Here is a 19,187-nt window from a genome sequence, read left to right as displayed (position 1 = left end):
CTGGAGCTGAACATGCTCACCCTCTTCCCCAAGCCCCAGGTTATAAACAAGGTGCTGTAAACGCCTGTTTTATTTTAGTCTCTCTTGGCCGTGCTCTGCTGCTTGTGCCCCTTGCTCCTTTCTTTGAGTTCAGCTCTCCCAAATCAAAAGAGGGGGGACATATTTCTGCATTGACTGGCAGCCGTTCTGTGGGATTTTCCCAGCTCTGACTGGAGACATCATGGTCTGAAATGGGGACCTTCTTATGGGAGCAGGAAGCTGCTCCCACACTACATTATGGCCCTTCTGCAAACCAAACTGGGGGTGATTGCTATGGAAAATAAATGTTGTCATCTAATAACCTGGAGCTGTCAGATCAAGGTCCCAGGCACCCTTTGCCCCAGAGGGTGATACCTTAAAGAAGGTTTGGGGAGCCTGGTGCTGAACTGCAACTCCCAACAGCCCCAGGAACACAGCCGACGACCAGAGGTGGGGGGTGCTACAGATCCACAACATCTGGAGGGCCAGAGGTTCCCCACACCTGCTTTAAAGTGTTGCTTTCAGCTTCACAACAGAAGTACTCTCAACATATTTAATTAACAATTTTATTTATTAATAAAGGAATATATACCATTAAATATATCAAAGCAGGTTACAAAATCAGAAAGATCGAAGTCATAGGATATAACCATAAACACTAAAAACCATCCAAAAGTAAAAAAGTTAAAGGCGCACCCATATACCATTGTGGGGGGTGTGCCCGCATAGGCCTGGTGGAATGAAACAGCAGGCGTTTAAAAGTTGGCACAGAAAGCGCCCTCTTAATCTCTATTGGCAAGGAGTTCCACAGGTCTGGGCTGATGACTCTAAAGGCTCGGTTTCTCATTGCTGTCAATGGAGCCTCCACAATTCAGGGAATATAAATGCATGGCCCAGAAATTTCAGAAAGGAGCTCTCAGGTGCATGCTTGGGTGAAAAGTGGGTCCTGCGTCTCAAAAGGCTAAACTTTAAGGGACAGTGGCTACCAGATTCCAAAGAACCAGTTCTGTCCGGGGGGAAGGAGGGAAGGCAGAAACCTCAACAGGATCCTGAGAATACTTCTCTGGACAGCTATGGCAAGGACTGCAATAAAACAGTGATATATGAACAGTGCAAGCTATAGCTATAACCCCATTCTCTTGCAGGGGGGCCCCCCAAAAAATAAGGGAAAAAAGAACTGGATGTGCATTTCCAAAAGATAAGATAAAAAACAAATAAAATAAAACCTACATACAGCAACAGTGTTTTGTGTTGTGTATGGACCTATTAGCATCTATTCAACAGAAAAAAAATGATAATTTACATATAAACTAAACAAGCTATAGCTTAGGGCCCCAATATCTTGGGGGCCTCAAAAAAATTTAAAGGAAAAAAGAACTGGATGTACATTTCTAAAATATAAGATAAAAAACAAATAAAATAAAACCTACATACAGCAACAGTGTTTTGTGTTGTGTATGGATCTATTAGCATCTATCCAACACAAAAAACAGTGATAATTTGTTGTTGAAAAAAGAAAGCTGGACATATAAAGAGCCCCATTACCTCCAGTAGCTTAGGGTCTCATCAAACCTAAATCCGGCCCTGGATATGAAAGGCAAGAACAATGTGTGATTTCTTAGCAGCAAGCTAAAGCCAAGTGCTGCTGATCTTCAGAAAACCTTTTCACAGACTGTGCTCAGAAGACTAATCTCTATTAGAAATACACACCATGTATTTTTAAAAATGATTATAGGAATATAACTGATAATAGAAATAGATATGAAAAAATATATCCTCCAGTTTTCTTTATTTTTCCTTCTCCTCCTCCTGCTCCTCCTCCTGTTCCTCACCTGAGGGAAAAGCCAAAGAACCATGGGTTAAAATTGGTGCCTGGTATGTGCAACCATATGCTGTATTTTCATTAAGCTGTTTTTTATTCTTTTTGGCAAGAAAATGGGCACACAAGGAAGACAGCAAACCTTTGTGCCCTTCGGAGGCACATGCACGGTCTGCTACTGGCCTCTGGCCTCCTGGGGGGAGGGATGCCACCCCTTCCACTCAGCAAAGGCAACCGTGGCATGGCTACCAGCTCCCCACAAAGGCGCACTGAACTGTGCTCCAGACTGTGGTGGGACTCCCCTAAGCCCCAGCCAACATGGCCAGCGCTCATCATGGATGATGGGACTTGAAACCCAACATCATTGGGAGGGCCATGTCCCCGGAATTTGTGAAGACAGGATTCTCAAAAATACCTCCTGCTTGCTGCTCCTGGAATCTTGCGTCACGCTCCAAGATGTCTGCTTTAAACACCTGAATGGCTCTGTTAAGTGCCTGATTATCGCTATATGTATTCTGCACATCCCTCCTAAGTCTCTCGACCCCCATCTTCTGAGCCAGATTTTCCTGGAGAGGACAGAGATGGGTAGACATTTACTCCAGGTGTTTACAGAAGACTCAGAGACACTGGTTAAAGAATTTGTGAGTGACAGAAACAAACTAAGCAGGTGGGGTTTTGTATTTATGAAATCTACTAATGAAATTTATGAGATTTATGTGGGATGTAGTAGTTTTGTGTCTTATGTGGCAAAGTTTTAAAATACGCTCTCGGAGTATGCCTCTTCCCCTTTTCTTTCTTGCACTGAAACATGGTTCTGTGAGGCTGCATGGGGAAGGTGACTGCAGCAAACTAAATAGTCCAGGGTGGTGACATTCTGTGGTGCGGTTCTCGTAACTCGGATCTGTGTTTGTATTTATGAACTCTGAAAATGAGATTTATGCAGGGTGTAATAGTTTGTTTTCTTACGTGGAAAAGTTTTAAAATACACTGGTGATGTTGACTGGCACTTGGACCTTTGGTTAAGTTTGATAATTAATTTGCTTGAAAACACAATGAATTTAAAGGAGGAATAGTGACTGGCCTGGTAGTGGAGAGTGGCAGGTAAGGTGGCAGCGATGGCAGCCGCATAGGTGCAGCAGCAGCAGCAGCAGCCAGGGATCCAAGTCCTGACTGGATATGGTGCAGGACGTAGCACAGCTGGACGAAAGGCGACAGGCCGCACAGGAGTACCTGGGGTGGGAGAGGAGGCGACATTGTATTAGGGTTGTGATTTTCTGAAGAAAAGGAGAAACAGAACGAATATTCCCATTGCTTTCTCAGTATAGGAACCTTTTGCAGTTTTTAATCTATTCAGGATGTCTACAACATGCATCCCAGAAGCAGAAGAGGAAATCAGTATATAGCTCAGAGTGGGTGGCAGAATATCCATGGGTGACAAACACAAACCCAACTGCACATTTGACATCAAGCTTCTTCTTCTTCTTTTTTGTCTCAGCCTGTGTACCAGGTGGGCATGGTAAACAACCACCCTGGACACAGAAATAACTTGCACATCCATGGACAGCTGTGAGTCTAAAATGACTCCCAGGCTGCGCACCTGGTCTTTCAGGAGCACCGTTACCCCCTTCAGGACCAGGGACTCCTCCACACCAACCCGCCCCGTCCTCCAAAATCAGTACTTCTGTTTTGTCAGGATTTAACTTCAATCTGTTAGCCGCCATCCATCCTCCAACCACCTCCAGGCACTCACACAGGACCTTCACTGCCTTCACTGGTTCTGATCTGAAAGAGAGGTAGAGCTGGGTATCATCCGCATACTGATGAACACCCAGCCCAAACCCCCTGATGATCCCTTCCAGTGGCTTTTTATAGAGGTTAAAAAGCATGGGGGAGAGGAGGGAACCCTGAGGCACCCCATAAGTGGGAGCCCAGGGGTCTGAACACTCATCCCCCACCACCACTTTCGGATCACAGCAGAAGGAAGGAGAAGACCTACTGCATAATGGTGCCCCCAGCTCACAATCCCCCTAAGCAGTCCAGAAGGTACCATGGTCAATGATATCAAAAGCCACTGAGAGATCCAGCAGATCTAGGAAACAGCTTTCACTTCCGACCCTAGCGCACCAGAGACCACCACAACCAAGGCAATTTCTGTCCCATGATGGGACCTGAATCCTGATTGGAAGGGATCCAAATGGTCCTCCAGGCATGCCTGGAGTTGTTTTGGGAATGCTTGTAGTTATTGCTGTGAAATCCTATGCAGGTTGCCTCTAAGCAAATAGCCAGCTCAGCTATGCATGTTGTATGCAATGTGTTTAACTTGCCCTGCTGTGCCAAATCCTAACCCCTTTATGCCTCCTCTGTCTTGTGGCAAAATCCCAAGCCCATTCCCTGCTATATTTGAAGGCAGACCACTGCTGAATGCAGCAAGGAGTGACAGAATGTAGTCATGGAAGGTGAAGGAGGGGGGTGGAGTGACTATTGGCTCAATACAGAGGGACTTACTGATGGGCCCTTTCCACAGAAACAAAGATGTTAATTTGCTTAATTCTTGTTTGAAGTTACAGAGAGTTTCCAATTGATTGGGGTGAACACCATGCAGCTGATATTTCATGCTGATTTGTGTCAAAACAATTAGCAGTACAAAGCCCAGCAAAGCACGTAATATGTAATATTTTTCTTACACTTCTAAACCATAATTCTTTTCTTGATGTATTTTCATTGAATAAAGCACCACGTACCACATGTGTCTTTGTAATGGATTGCCCTGAAGTCATTTCAGCACCAGGTAAAAAAATACCCCCCCATCTTCTCTGCCCCCCTCCCTGCCCCACCTGTCTTGCATTTTACCCAACCAAAGGTGACAATCCAAGCCACCACCAAACGCCCAACTATAGATCTCTTGGTCTGAGTTGAATACAAAACCAGATGCTTTCTTCTTATTGCCAGCTGCAAAAACCACAAACACCAATTTAGGAAAGGCATCAAGTTGAGTCCTAAGGCTGCAATGCATCTCCATTCAGACCACAACTTGATGAAAGTGTCATGGTCAACACCCCCCACACAATGGAAAGTTGCTGGTTTCCACCTTCATACTAGCATGCAGTGTAACAGCTGTTGAGGAAAATGCGAAAAGCTCTCACAGCCTGCTACACAAACCGTAAGAGTCTACCCAGCCCTCTTCCTCCCCTATCCCAACATATAACCAGCTCTTCAGTTTATAAATGAGTTCCCTCTTTCCCCAACCCATTCCATATGCATCCTGACCCAACTATCAGGATTTACCATCTGGCCAACCTAACTGCAGCCTTGCAGGAGAAGAATACAATGCTAGTCAAATATTTGTAGTTCAGAGGATGCACACCTAAACAGCATAAACACCAATTAGAAATGAGCATAAGCAGACCAGTCACACACAGTGCACATTCTCCCACCCCAAACCAAGTCAGCTCACCGCCAAAATCTGGAGTCCATGTTCCTGTAGCTCTTTCGGCAAATCTCATTACAGGTTGGAAAGTATTCTGCCTGTTTCCCTGAGGAGCCTGTTGTCGGCCAGGAGGCACTTTCTATGAGACACATGACCCAAAGTATTTTATTCACACACTTTAAAGTGGAAGGATTTCAGGGGGAGATGCTCTTTTTCTGCATGTGGGGTGGGGGTTCCTTGTGGCTTGAAGACCAAAGGATCACTATTCAGACCTGCATTATTCATAGAAGCATAGAATTGTAGAGTTGGAAGGGAACACCAGGGTCATGTAGTTGAACCCCCAACAATGCAGGAATCCTTTTGCCCAACGTGGGCATCAAACCCACAGCTCTGAGGGTCTCATGCTCTACTGACTGAGCTATCCAATGACTCCTTCAAGTAAGGGGGGGGGGGGAATGGGCTGTTGTGTTAAGGGCTAATGTTGCACGTCCAGGTAGAAGAACTCATTGGCATTATTTTAGGCTCTATGTCAATTGACTTTGTGACATGATAGGGGGGAAGTAATTTAATTTTTTTAGAGTATTTACCTGCCACCAATTATGTGGGAATCTCAAGACACTTTAAAACCATGTCAGAAAATATGCAATCATTGAAATACAGCAAAATAAACAGGCCTACAGGAAAAAGATGCTTAATATCTTATATAATATTATATAATAGCCCACACTGGCTGGCAGCAGCATCCCCCCAAATCCATGATGGGAAAACATGTTTCCCACCCAGAATTGCACTCATGTTTCTAGAAGGAGTAGCAGAGGCTGCCCCCACCCACTACTCTCTTCTCCCAGGCATCTGAAGAAATGAACAGCTCACTTTCTCTACCTGTGTGCCACAAGCCTGAATTGCAAGACAGTTCCTACTTTGGTACAATGGGGAACAAACATGCAGGGGACGAGTTCTGTGGGTCCCCAACAGAGTCATTTCCCTAGGCCCACATGCCACCCTGCTGCTGGCTGCCCACCCACAGGAAAAAGGCACTATTCTCCCCACAAACCGAACATAGCAATAGCACAATAGCGTGTGGGTTCTGCCAACTTTTCCCTACCTTTCCATCCGGACGTCGCTGGGCTGGAGCCTGCCTTGGAGGCTGCGCTGGAGCCTGCCTTGGAGGCTGCCTTGGAGGCTGCGCTGGAGCCTGCCTTGGAGGCTGCGCTGGAGCGTGCCTTGGAGGCTGCCTTGGAGGCTGCGCTGGAGCGTGCCTTGGAGCCTGCCTTGGAGGCTGCCTTGGAGCCTGCCTTGGAGGCTGCCTTGGAGCCTGCCTTGGAGGCTGCGCTGGAGCCTGCCTTGGAGGCTGCCTTGGAGGCTGCGCTGGAGCCTGCGCTGGAGCCCTGGTCGACGGGTCGTGGGGCCCGCGCGATTCAAACACAGGCTCTGGACGGCGGCAGGGCACCAAGCTTTCCTGGCGCAAGAGAAAAGAGGTGAGAATAGGAGATCGGATCCTGCAGTTCTCCCAAGCAACCTGGGCAGGAGAAGGTTCCTCGGGCTTCTCGGGCGGATTTTTCTTTTCCATTCCGAGGATGCTCCGGCAAGTCCTCTCTGTAGCAGCCTCCGCTTCGGGACACGCGCGCTCTCCTGGATGAGTCCGTGCTCCGGACACAGCAGCCGCCAGCAGAGATTCCAACCTGGGATGTGCTGCTCTCCCCAATTAACTGAATTGTCGGGGAAAGGCTGGAACTCGCGCGCTGCGGTCGGCCAATAAGAGAAGGAAGTGGGCAGTTTTGCCCCCCTCCCCTCAAGGCGTTGAATGTGCTTGGGTCAGTTGCCCTCCTCCAATGCCAAGTATGAAAACAAAGTGCGATGGGATGCCTGAGAGCAAGTCAAGGCCACTAGCATGACTCAATGCCCTTTCTCATCCAAAACAGAAGTTTCTCTCCCCCCCACACACTCTCTGTGTGTTGTGTTGGGTGATGGCATCCAGCGACATCCAGCGGCCTTGTCAGAATTCCTCTAAAGTTACCTTTGACTACAAGCTCCTAAGACCCAGTGACAAGACTTAATGTATGGTTTATGATACACCAGTATTTCCAAACTTCACTCGTTCAGTCTTATTATTTCAGGCAATAAAACTGCTTTCTTCACTGTCAGCTCTGAAATGGTTGGCAAAGGTAAAGAGCCAGAGTCCTGCAGCTCCGCTGTGTTCGACACTTCTTTAATGCTGTCCCGCTCGCATTCTCAGCTTCACAGGGCTACCTTGGGCCAGACCTTTATCAAGATGGGCCTCCTTCACAGAGGGTGGTTGTGAAGATACACTCAGGAAAACACCCAAGCGTTTGTTTCGCGATTTGGAGAATCCTTGCATGCTGCAGGCAGTGGGATGCCCACTGACACGGGGAGGGAGACCAGGCTGGAAGGAGCGAAGAGGGGGCATGAAGTACGGGGTCTGGAAAAGGAGGTGGGGAGCGATCCCCCTCCCGCCACTCCAGGATGGGAAGTGCGTCCCATGGGAAGCGGGATTCAGGCGGAGGAGGACGTCGGGTTGGGTGGGGGTTGCCACGAGCAGCACGGTGTCCCTCGAACCCCCGGCTTCCACTCTCCAGGCAGGCGCCCAACGTGGTCAGCTGGCAAGGGCTCTTTCTTACTCCAGCCTTGGCATGCAGATCCCGGGTTCTGGAGCAGAAAGGCTCTTGGGCGTGAATATGAAAGGCAGCATCTGTCAGAATAGGTCATACTGAGCCCGTACAGATGGACCTGATTATTGGTTCGCTTCCTATGCCAACTGCCTTTTAGGGCACATCAGAGGTGGCAGAGAGAGGCAGGAGAGAGACTGGCCTCTGCAGTATGGGCTGTGAAACATAAAGCAGTCAAATACAACATTCCTAGAGTTGACATGTTTAGACATGAAGAGGGATGTTTGTCCAGCCAGTAGATGAACTTCCTGTTTCCTCCTAGGCTGGAACAAACTTCCTCTACGTGTGACCAGAGGTGGGTGTGACTTTACCTGTGCAGGTAACAAAAGCACAGGGCTGGCCACCACATCTCTCTCTCTTCTCCATTTTGCTTTCATCAAAGCATCAAAGGAACTATCTCCTTATGGGATAGATTCCAGGTGTATATGTTTTGTAACAAGTCTGCCTTCAGGGATCCTTTTGTGAACTGAATGAAACTATGAGTAAACTATTTTATACTTTTATACAAGACTGTGTTGTGTCTATCTTTTTAGGAGGGAATAAAAGGGGAATTACCAGGAAACTTATTTTAGAGGCTTAAACAATCCTGGCAAAAGTGTTATCCGCTGTGTAAGTTTAAAAAGGGGACTGTTCCTCTGCTAAATTGTAGAATTTGTTAACACAAGTTGGGAAGGATATAATTAAACAATATATCCTCTCCTGCCCCCTGAACATTCCCACATACAGAAGCTCTTACCTCCCTGTCCCCACCCCAACTCTTAGGACCAGAAGCAAGAGACAGCTTTACTGAGCATGTGCTCCTTCCCAGGGAGATGAAATTCTGCACGACTGTTCACTGAATTGTTCGCGAAGCAGCCATACTCCAGGCTCTTATTGTCACAGCCCTGCAGGATCAGACCAAGGCCCATCTAGTCCAGCTCTCAGGAGCCCAGCAGATGTCCAAGGGAAGCCGCAAGCAGACTCCAAATGCAGCCCCACTCTTCCCACTTGGGACACCCACAACTGGTATGCAGAGGTAGACTGCCTCTGCGGCTGGAGGTGCAACATGGTCTAACCCTCCATGAATTTGACTAATCCTCTCTTAAAGCCATCCCCGTCAGTGCCTCTGGAAGGAGGAAATTTCATTGTCACTAGGCACTGTGTGTTTGGCCTGAATCTTCCAACATTCAGCTTTCTTAAAGAGATCCAGGTTCTGATATTACAAGGGAGAAAGCATTGCTATTCACCTTTTCCACATCATGTATACTTCTATGATGTCTCCACTTTCCCCCCTCTCGCATAGCCCCAAAGCCTCATATGTTCTTCCCCTTCCTAACAGGGGAATCATCAGAACCACCCATGTCTTGGAGTAGATGACCCTCGGGGTCCCTTCGAACTCTACAATTCTGTGAATCTATTATTCTAAGCTGCTACAGCAGGGAGGGGAAGTCATGACTCCTCAGATGGTTGGTACATCTACATCTGGAGGGGGTCACAGTAAAGGCCTTTTCCAAAGCCCCAACTTCCCCATCCTTTTTTTTGAAACACCTGGTTGCTTTTCTTGTGCAGGCATATTTTGTCTGTGATATTCTAACAGTGTTCCTTATAATTTAGCAAAACAAAGATCTAGGCATTTTGTTTTGGCCAATATAGCCAGCATTTGCAATCTTGGCACTGGACATTCTGCTTCCTGAAGCATAAACTGACACCCCCCCAGCACTAAACTCCCCCCCTCCATTGTTAGAGCAACAATAAGGGTCACACACTTCACCACCCATGCATTCATATATACCAGGAGTGGAAAACTCCAGATGCTGCTGAACTACAACTCTTATCAACCCCAGAAAGCATGGCCAATGGCCAGGGATGAAGGGAGTTGTAGTTCAATCTAGCCCCACCAGCCCCGCACCAGCTCACTCAGCCCTGCAGCACCCAGAGACCAGCAGCTTCCTCCACAGAGGTAGCACCAGCTTCCCTTTGCAGAGATGGGGGGGGGGGGCTCTCTTGGCACCAGCGAGCAAGGGGACATGGGGCAGGGCAGAACTCCCAACAGGCTGCAACAAAGGGGCAATAGCTCGGCAAACTACCTGAGTGCCAGCCACAGCTCCCTTGAGCACTGAGCACAGAGGATTGGTAGGAAGTGGGCATCTTACTAAAGACTGTGTGAAGGGTGCCCTTGCAACCAACCATTGCCCAAATCTGCTCCTCACATGAATGTTGGGAGATTTGGGGGGGGGTGTTATATTTATTATTACTACTTTCTTTCTTTTTTCAAAATTTTAAGTGCCTAAGAATTTTGTGCCCAGGAAAATTGCCCCGTGACCCTACCCACACAACGCCACTGTATTTTCCCCAAACCACAACCAGGACAGATTTCAGTCTGTTAAGGGGCTTGCAGTTGCTTCTCCCGATTCTCTTCTATGTGCAAAGCTGCCTTAGTTCAAAGGTTCCTCACCTGTGATGTTGCGGGTGATGGTGACGTTGGAAAAATGATTCCCCTTTGAGCCACCCCCCACTGGCAGCCTCTTATAGGCCATGCTGCCACAATGAAAACACAACCCCGGGAACTCAGGTATGATAGCTACATTGCCAGCCCCCAACAAGGATTGACCTCAGGCTGCGAGAAGACTATCTAGGAGTCCCCAACCTGGCTCTGATATACCCACACAGCATAACAGCATAACCCTGTGTCAGTGGGGATAAACACTATCCCCATCACTTAGGCTTGTCCAGTTCATGACCTCCCATGTTCTGTCAGCCAAAGAGTGGAATCAAACTGCAGGCTGTTGTAAAATTGATCTGAAATATGTTATGTGCCCTATTCTACTCCCAGGGTACATAAGTAGCCTCACAATAAGATGAATTCCACTGAACGCTTTAAACATTCTTCAGAAGCTTTTGTCATAGAACACAAGTGTGGGCCTTTTGAGGGAAAGTTTCCATAAAAGGAGGAGAGCTTTCTAAAACATATGGGGCATGTAACCTCTACATGGTCAAAAAACAGAGGAAAGGTTAGATAGGGAAGAGTTGCAGCCCTTGAAGTCAGTCCTGAATATTTTTAGGAGAATGGCTGCTGTAGGTCGAGAGGCTTTTATCTCAGTCTCAAGACACAACAAAATCAGGAAGAAGCACAAAAATAATCCAGTACAGGAATAACATAAGTCACAAGCAGATAGATAGACCATCACCGCTTCTGATTCAACTTCAGTTGAGTTCATTTTAATTTAATATAACTTAATTCATCCTATATCATTTATACCCCACTTGATTGTCAAAAAAATTAAAGCAAAAATTAAAGCAAGTTTACAAAAACACCTCATGTCATGTAATGTCACTTCATGTTTAATGATCCAGTGAAATACAGGCACACATTTCAAAATATTGCCATGACCATTAAACTCAGCAGTAAGCAAAAGGCTTTCCACACCCTGCAGCCTTCCACATGTCTTCCAAAGGCCCCTAAACCAGAATGCTTTACGGAGGTGTGGGAAAGAGTACAGTGAAGGCAGCTGCCTGGGTCCCTAGGCAGGGAGTTCCAAAGTGTTAGTGCTGTTGCACTAAAATATAGATTTCTTGCAAGTGTGGAATGAGTCTTATGTGGCAGCTGTAACAGTCCCAGTTTTGCAGGTTGAGTAGGCACACAGGGCGTAAGGCAATCCCTCAAGTGTAGAAGATGCCAAGCCACTATACAAGGGGCTTGAAATACCTGCAGCGCCACAGTTGCATCTGCTCCACAGATGTCTCTAAAGTAAGGTTACCAGATTTTTCCAATGAATCCGGGGACACTTTTCAACTTCCTACTAAATAGATGGATTTTGTCAGGGGACTGATTTGTAAATCCGGGAACTGTCCCCGGGAAATGGGAACTCTGGTAACCTTACTCTAAAGCCCCCTCACCTGTGCTATCTATATATCACAAATGACTAAGCATCAACAAAGCCTGCACATTCTCTCCATCCCTAGAAGTCATATTTCACCATCTCTTTTCTAAAAAAAATGGGTCTAAATCTCAGTCTTCCTCTACTCTGGTCAAGGGTCTGAACATTTTGGACCACGTCTTTACAATGACTTGGGTGGAGGAATGGAAGGGGGTGTTCAACAAATTTGCAGTGACACCAACCTGCGGCTAATGCTGCAGAAGAAAGCATTCCATGTGGCCTTAACAGATTAGAGAACTAACAAAATGAATTTACAAAGCTTCTACACTTAGCCAGGAATAATAATGCACAAATATAGGATAGGGACACCTGGTTTGACAGCAGCACATGTGGAAAAAAATCTAGGGGTCTTCTTGGGCCTCAAGATTAACCTGAGTCCTGCAGGAGAGGATTGCTGAGGCTCTAGAGCAGGGGTGGCCAACTCCCAAGAGACTGTGATCTACTCACAGAGTTAAAAACTGGCAGTTCTTTAGGAAGGAGGAAAGCCCCATTTTTAGGGGTTCAGGGCAATGAATGTTGTTAAGCTTTTTTTAGGGGAGCCAAAGTTGTTGAGCTTCTTTGGGGGGAGCCAGAGATCTACCACAGACGTCCAATGATCTACCAGTATATCACGATCTGCCTGTTGGGCATGCCTGCTCTAGATATTATGACTAGGCTCTGCCTCCATTGTTGGAGGCAGTGGTGCCTCTGCATCCCAGTTGCTGGAAACTACAGGAGGAGAGAGTGGTCTTGTGTGTGAATCCTGCTTGTGGGTTGGCCACTGTGAGAACAGGATGCTGGACTGAATGCTGACTGAATGGGCTACTGGCCTGATCCAGAAGACTCTTTGGATGTTCACTGCTGAGGATCTCATGAGAGATCTTCCACAGGAACTGGGATGAAGGAGGTTGCAAGACATTGGCCAGGGCAAATGTTTAGACATAGACTGGTGTAGACAGTGCTGGCCTGGATGGGCACCTCATCTGACCTGGTAATAAAGGATCTTCTGATGTTCCTCTGGGTGGAGATGGTCAAGAGATGGTTGCCACCTTCTGGCACCACTTGTGTTTATGTTGAGCACCCAAGAGCTACAAGCTGCAGCTCAAAAATGACCAGAGCGTGGCCCAGGAAGAAGTCCAAGGACCTGTTGCTGGAAGCCGCAGGAGTGGAGGTGCTCTTTTGCCCCAGACTTGGTTGTGAGCTTCTTCAGGCTAGGCTTAGGAAGTGCATGCAGGAACTGAGCAGGCAGAACAAAAAGTATTTTATTTATTGTGAAAGCAGTCAGAGGAAGGTGTGTGGTCCTTGCCTTCCAGCCTTTCAAGAGTCAGAGGAGTCTGCATCACTATTTTTCATCCAGGCACACTTCAAGGACACATTCCATCTAGGGAAAAACACGCAAGAAAGTTGTGTAGTCTCCAGAGAGTAAGGAGGGGCTGAGAGAGGTTGGGGGGGCTGCATTGGGGTTTCTCCACACTTGGGCATGTGGATAAGCAGAGGGTATTGTAGGGGACTGCTCTGGTCATTGTCATAATGTGTTTGTCTACAGTTGTGCATGGCCATTGTTGCCTGAACAAGTCCCTGATTGGTGGGTTGTGGCAATATTACCAAGATTGCTTCATCTCTAAGATGGAGAAGGCAAGCCGAAGAAGGTTCTGCAGAAATAGTAATACCAGTACTAATTTCATACCTGCCATTCCTTCCAAAGGCGCCAGGGGCAGCAATCACACAGGCAATAAAAGAATAAAAACACAGAAGAAAAAACTTGTGGACCTCCAGATGTTACTGGACTCCAACTCCCATCAGCCCCTGCCAGCAAAGCCAATGGTCAGGGATAATGGGAGTTGTAGTTCAGCAACATCCGGAGGAGGTACAGGTTTTCCCCTGGATTTAAATACTTATAATCAGTTCCAACATATGCAGGCTAGAATAGATATCTACTTCAAGGGCTTACTGGAAGAAAGGGGTCTTCAGCAGGTGTTGAAAAGACAACAGACACAGTGCCTGTCTATTATTTTAAGGAGAGGGTATTCCAAAAGGCAGGGACCCCCCACTAAAGACTAAGCTCCTATATTGTGTGGAAGGGAGCCCCTGATCAGATGGTTTTAATTGAATCATTATTAACAGCATCACTATTGCATTATGTGAATATGGCTTTTAAAAAGGACTGCATAAACTCATGGAGGCTAAGACTACCAATGGCTACTAGCCAGGGTGGTTATGCTCTGCTTCCATGACCAGAAGCAGCAGTGCTCCCAAACAGCAGATGATGGAAACCAGAGGAAAGGAGAGAGCTCTTGCACATAGGCGCTGCTTGCTGGCTTCCCACAGGCATCTGGGGGACCACCATGAGAGCAGGAAGCTGGACTGGATGGGCTACTGACAGGTTCTTCTCATGCTCTTTTGGGCCAATTGCAGCCCAAAATGTGGTGTATAAATCAGACAAGCAATAAATAAATGACCCTGTTTAATGCAGGGAATCAAGAGCTATGGAATCTCCAATAGTTGACTGGAAGGTGGCAAGGATTCCAGTTTTAACAGGGCACCCATTTCTTCCTGCATTGCAGGGGGGTTGGACTTGATGAGCCTCAGAGTCCCTTCCAACTCTGCTGTTCTGATTCTGAGAGTTCCCACACTGTGCAGAAATAGTTTACATTCCCTTTGTCCCAGGCATTGCATTGTTTTGGGTTTTCAAAGATACTAGGAATGTATAAAACCGCTTCTTATCTTCTTCGTCTTCTTTTTCTTTTACACAGGAAACAGCAAAACACTGGCACTGAATAATTTCCCAGACTCCCAGCTGCCATGCCTCCTTCAAACTCCTGATAGCAAACTGATCAAAGACCTGAACAAGTCAAAAGGTCTTTTTGTATTGCTTTTAAGTTGCATGATTTGGAAAGCTAAGTTTAGTAAACAAGGCAAGTTTTCAGCTAACCTCATCATATGAAGGACTCCACTTAGCCATCTCTCCCCCCCCCCCACCACCTGGAACAGGTCACTTCTCCTGCAAAAGAGTTGAAGCAACCACTCTTTGAAGTGCATTTTGAACTTTTTCTCCCTATCTTTCTGAGTATTTATTGCATCAGCATACTGTGCTGGCAGTCAGAGGAAGGTTTTGGTCCCTCTCTCCCAACACTAGAGCTGGGAAGCTGAATGTGGGAAGATCCAGCCCTTCTTCACACAGCACAGAGTTCAACTCTGGGACTCCCTCCCCCAGGAAACAGTGACGGCCACCAACTTGGATGGCTTCCAAAGAGGATTCAGTAGATAGCCATTGCAGAGAGGGCTTTCAATGGCTCCTGGCCACAATGGCTATGCTCTGCCTCCCCAGTTGGAGGTCTTCTGAATACCAGTTGCTGGAAACCACAGGGGAGGAGGGGTCTCTTGTGCTGGAATACTGCCTGGGGGCTTCCGCCCCCTGGGTGCCTGATCAGCCACTGAGAGGATGAGAGGCTGAACTACATGGGCCATTGGCATGACCCAGCTGCATGGCTCTTCCTGTGTTCTTTAAAAAAAAAAACGTATTTGTAATTTTACATTACATAGGTTCACATTCAAATTAATATTACCATACAATAGTCATCAACTTCCCTCCCCCCCATTCCATGGTTCGTTTTAGTTTTCCGTTACGACAGCATATGCTAATTAAATAATAATAATTTCCCCCATTATATCTTCACTTAATTTAAACTGCTGGATTTGTTCTAACCCTGTTAACATTTTCATCAGTTTCCAATGATTCTACAAACATTTTCCAATCTTCCTTGAAGGCTCTTCCCATGTTCTGAGGCACAGGGCTGCCCTGCCACAGCAGGAAGTTGATGCCACTGTCGCCTGCAACCCTTTGCTTGTCTTGCTGGCAAATCAAGCTGAGTAAGACCGAGGCTTCCTTCTGTGGGCATGGTAGGTGCAGCCACCATCTGCCCCACAACAGGACTCTGAGCCACCTGAGTCTCAACTGAGCATTTCCAAACCTTCTCCCAATGCAGGTTCCAACCCTAGCCCTGGTTTCTCACAGGCACTTAGTTGGCCGCAGTGAGAACAGGATGCTGGACTCAATGGGCCACCAACCACCAACCTCCATTTCTTCTTTTCTTTACATATAAATTCCAGCTTTCAAATTTGCTATACGTACATTTCTCTTTAAACTTTGGCTTCCCGCCTTTCCCTCCCTGCTGCTCTTAATCCAGTCCCTTTTACATACTGCATTCTGATAAACGTTTCAGCTAAGACATATTATTCTATTTCAAATATTATCATTTTAAATCCTGCACACAGTTTCAACTGATTATGATATCATTGCCAAATAGATCATTGCCAGAAACAAAAACCTTTGATAATTTCAAGCAGCTTGCTTGGAGCAAATGTGAGTTATATTGTCTGCATGTTCTTTTAACAGAGATGTAGTTTATTTTAATCTTTTTCTACTGGCCTAATGTCTATCACTTAAAATTATGGTTGCATTTTTATGTAGAAAAGCAGTTACTAGTAAATTATCAGTGAATGTCTTGAGCATAACTACTCTGACCTTGGTGGATTTAAAGTGACTTTCTCACACTATCATCGGTTGCATTTTTGTACTAAAAATATGTAAAGCATATAGCAGAAAGTGGTGAAATAGTGTGGTCAGTTCTGTCAAGCACTCAACATTTAATGCAAAACTAGCTGCAACTTTCAAAATAATCCAGATTTACTTTGAAAACCACCTTCAGTTTCTGTTAGGGAAAGAAGTGGGGTGATGATGATAATGATAATAATGATAAATGGACAGGCTGCTTGGACGAGTGAAACCACCTGTCTTCTTTATCCTTGTCCATCCTGGCTGATAAAAGCAAGATGGGAAGGGCTGAGTGATGGGTTCTGCGGGGTGGTGAATGCTTTCTAGGCCCACTGAAAGAGGCGGTCATTAAACCGCTTCTTTAAAAAACATCTTTAGACCCGGCCGATATGGCCAGCTATCACCCAGTCTCAAATCTTCCATTCTTGAACAAGGTGATAGAGCGAGTGGTTGCTGAACAACTCCAGGCACACCTGGAAGAAGCGGACCATTTGGATCCCTTCCAGTCGGGATTCAGGCCTCATCATGGGACTGAAACTGCCTTGGTCGCGCTGGTCGATGATCTCCAGCAGGCTAGGGACAAAGGTGAGAGCTTTTTTCTAGTTCTGCTGGATCTCTCAACCGCTTTTGATACCATCAACCATAACATCCTTGGGGCTGGGAGCTGGGGGCACTGTTATTCAGTGGTTCCGCTCCTTTCTCCTGGGCCATGTTCAGAAAGTGGTAGTAGGGGATGAGTGTTCAGACCCCTGGGCTCTCACTTGTGGGATGCCTCAGGGTTCTGTCCTCTCCCCCATGCTTTTTAACATCTACATGCAGCTGCTGGGAGAGATCATCAGGGGGTTTGGGCTGAGTGTTCATCAGTATGCGGATGATACCCAGCTCTACCTCTCTTTCAAATCAGAACCAGTGAAGGCGGTGAAGGTGCTGTGTGAGTGTCTGAAGGCGGTTGGAGGATGGATGGCAGCTAATGGATTGAGGTTGAATCCTGATAAGACAGAAGTACTGTTGGGGGACAGGGGGCAGGCTGGTGTGGAGGACTCCCTGGTCCTGAAGGGGGTAACCGTGTCTCTGAAGGACCAGGTGCGCAGCCTGGGAGTCATTTTGGACTCACAGCTGTCCATGGAGGTGCAGGTCAAAGCTGTGTCCAGGGCAGCTGTTTATCAGCTCCATCTGCTACGCAGGCTGAGACCCTACCTGCCCGCAGACTGCCTTGCCAGAGTGGTGCATGCTCTAATTATCTCCCGCTTGGACTACTGCAATGTGCTCTACATAGGGCTACCTTTGAAGGTGACTCAGAAACTGCAGTTAATCCAGAATGCAGCAGCTAGACTGGTGACTGGGAGTGGCAGCCAAGACTATATAACACCGGTCCTGAAAGCTCTTCATTGTGCTCCCAGTACGTTTCCGAGCACAATTCAAAGTGTTGTTGCTGACCTTTAAAGTCCTAAACGGCTTGAGTCCTGTATCATCGCTGTCAACTTTTCCCTTTTCTTGTGCGGAATGCTATTTGGAATAAGGGAATTTCCCTTAAAAAAAGAGAAACGTTGACAGCTATGTCCTGTATACCTGAAGGAGCGTCTCCACCCCCATCACCCAGCCCGGACACTGAAGTCCAGCGCTGAGGCCCTTCTGGCGGTTCCCTCGCTGTGAGAAGTGAGGTTACAGGGAACCAGGCAGAGGGCCTTCTCAGTAGCGGCGCCTCCCCTGTGGAATGCCCTCCCAGCAGATGTCAAGGCAGTAAACAACTATTTTACTTTTAAAAGACAACTGAAGGTGGCCCTGTTTAGGGAAGCTTTTAATGTCTGACACTGTATTGTTTTTAATATTCAGTTGGAAGCCACCTAGAGTGGCTGGGGAAACCCAGCCAGATGGGCGAGGTATAATGGGCTTGCATTCTTCCACAAATAGTCCGCCATGTTGATTTCTTATTTTTGCAGTTAGGTTTCACCAGTTCCACATAGTCCATTAGCTTCAAAATCCATTCTTCTTTCATCTGCGTTTTCTCTTCTTTCCAGTTCTGAGTGTACAAAATTCTAGCTGCTGTTGTTGCAAAGGTAAGTTAATCATTTTGGGGACCTTATTATCCCTAAAAGAAAGGCCTCAGGGCTCTGGGTAATTACCACTTGGCACCACCCTCAATTTTCATCCACCCCCTACCATTTTTGCCAAGATACAGCATCCCTATCTTTGTCACCTGCACTGTCCTGATCTTAAAGCCCAGTGACAATCTGGACTCAGGGGCTGCAGTCTCCAGCCAAGGATCCAGATCAGGCTCGGAGCCCTCAGAAGAAGCTCCTGTATCACCTGATCCCGTAGGTCAGAGGCAGGACCCTGGCAAGTAGCTTCCCCTGAGCCTGTGGAACCACCAGTCCAGGCAGGAGAAGGAGTGCCTACATCAGGCTACAGGGCTGCTAGCTCTTTAAGGTTCCAAGTTATCCCCAAGGAGGCAGAGCCTGGGAGAGGAGAGAGCGCAGGCGGAAGATGGCACTGCCTCTCCTTCACCTTCACAGCTTATATGCTCCAAAAGTCAAAAGTCTTTTGTGTCTCCCATAAGTCTTGGAATACACCAGCTGGGTCACAAAGAGGAGGTACCGTAGAAATTTCCAGACCTTGTTTGCTAAATCAAAGGAAATAAGAGAATTTCCAAGCAGATGCTTGGAACGTGGAAGGAAGTGTACTCCTTTTTTCACATCAAAGAACCCACAGAAGAGAGAAATTCTCATCAGAGAATATTCCAATACCTGTAGCTCATGAGTTGGGTTTCTGCCTTATGCTTCTGAGT

At 46.9% G+C, this 19,187-nt stretch overlaps 1 protein-coding gene across 11 annotated transcripts in view; it reads right to left on the bottom strand.

The window, feature by feature from the left end:
* Positions 1-570: 570 nt before the first annotated feature.
* Positions 571-19,187, bottom strand: part of LOC310754041 (uncharacterized protein) — a 55,550-nt gene continuing 36,933 nt past the window's right edge. For 5 of the 11 annotated variants that reach the window (XR_014543551.1, XR_014543552.1, XR_014543553.1 and 2 more), the window contains 3 exons: positions 2,919-3,067; positions 2,253-2,403; positions 571-1,850 (listed from right to left, as the gene is read on the bottom strand). Coding sequence is in view for 2 of the 11 variants with exons in the window: in XM_083595479.1 (XP_083451605.1) it covers positions 1,807-1,845; positions 2,236-2,403; positions 2,919-3,067; positions 5,292-5,403; positions 6,370-6,834 (933 nt within the window). In the remaining 9 variants the exon portion in view is untranslated. Of the gene's footprint in view, positions 1,851-2,235; positions 2,404-2,918; positions 3,068-5,291; positions 5,404-6,369; positions 7,861-11,127; positions 13,229-19,187 lie in introns of those variants that run through there. The other 6 variants (XR_014543556.1, XR_014543557.1, XR_014543558.1 and 3 more) reach the window with 3 other exon arrangements.

The sequence above is a fragment of the Podarcis filfolensis genome (genome assembly GCF_964270895.1).
Source record: "Podarcis filfolensis genome assembly, chromosome: Z".
Lineage (NCBI taxonomy): Eukaryota > Metazoa > Chordata > Lepidosauria > Squamata > Lacertidae > Podarcis > Podarcis filfolensis.
Note: the sequence above shows the minus strand (reverse complement) of the source record. Positions and strands in the feature narration are given on the sequence as shown.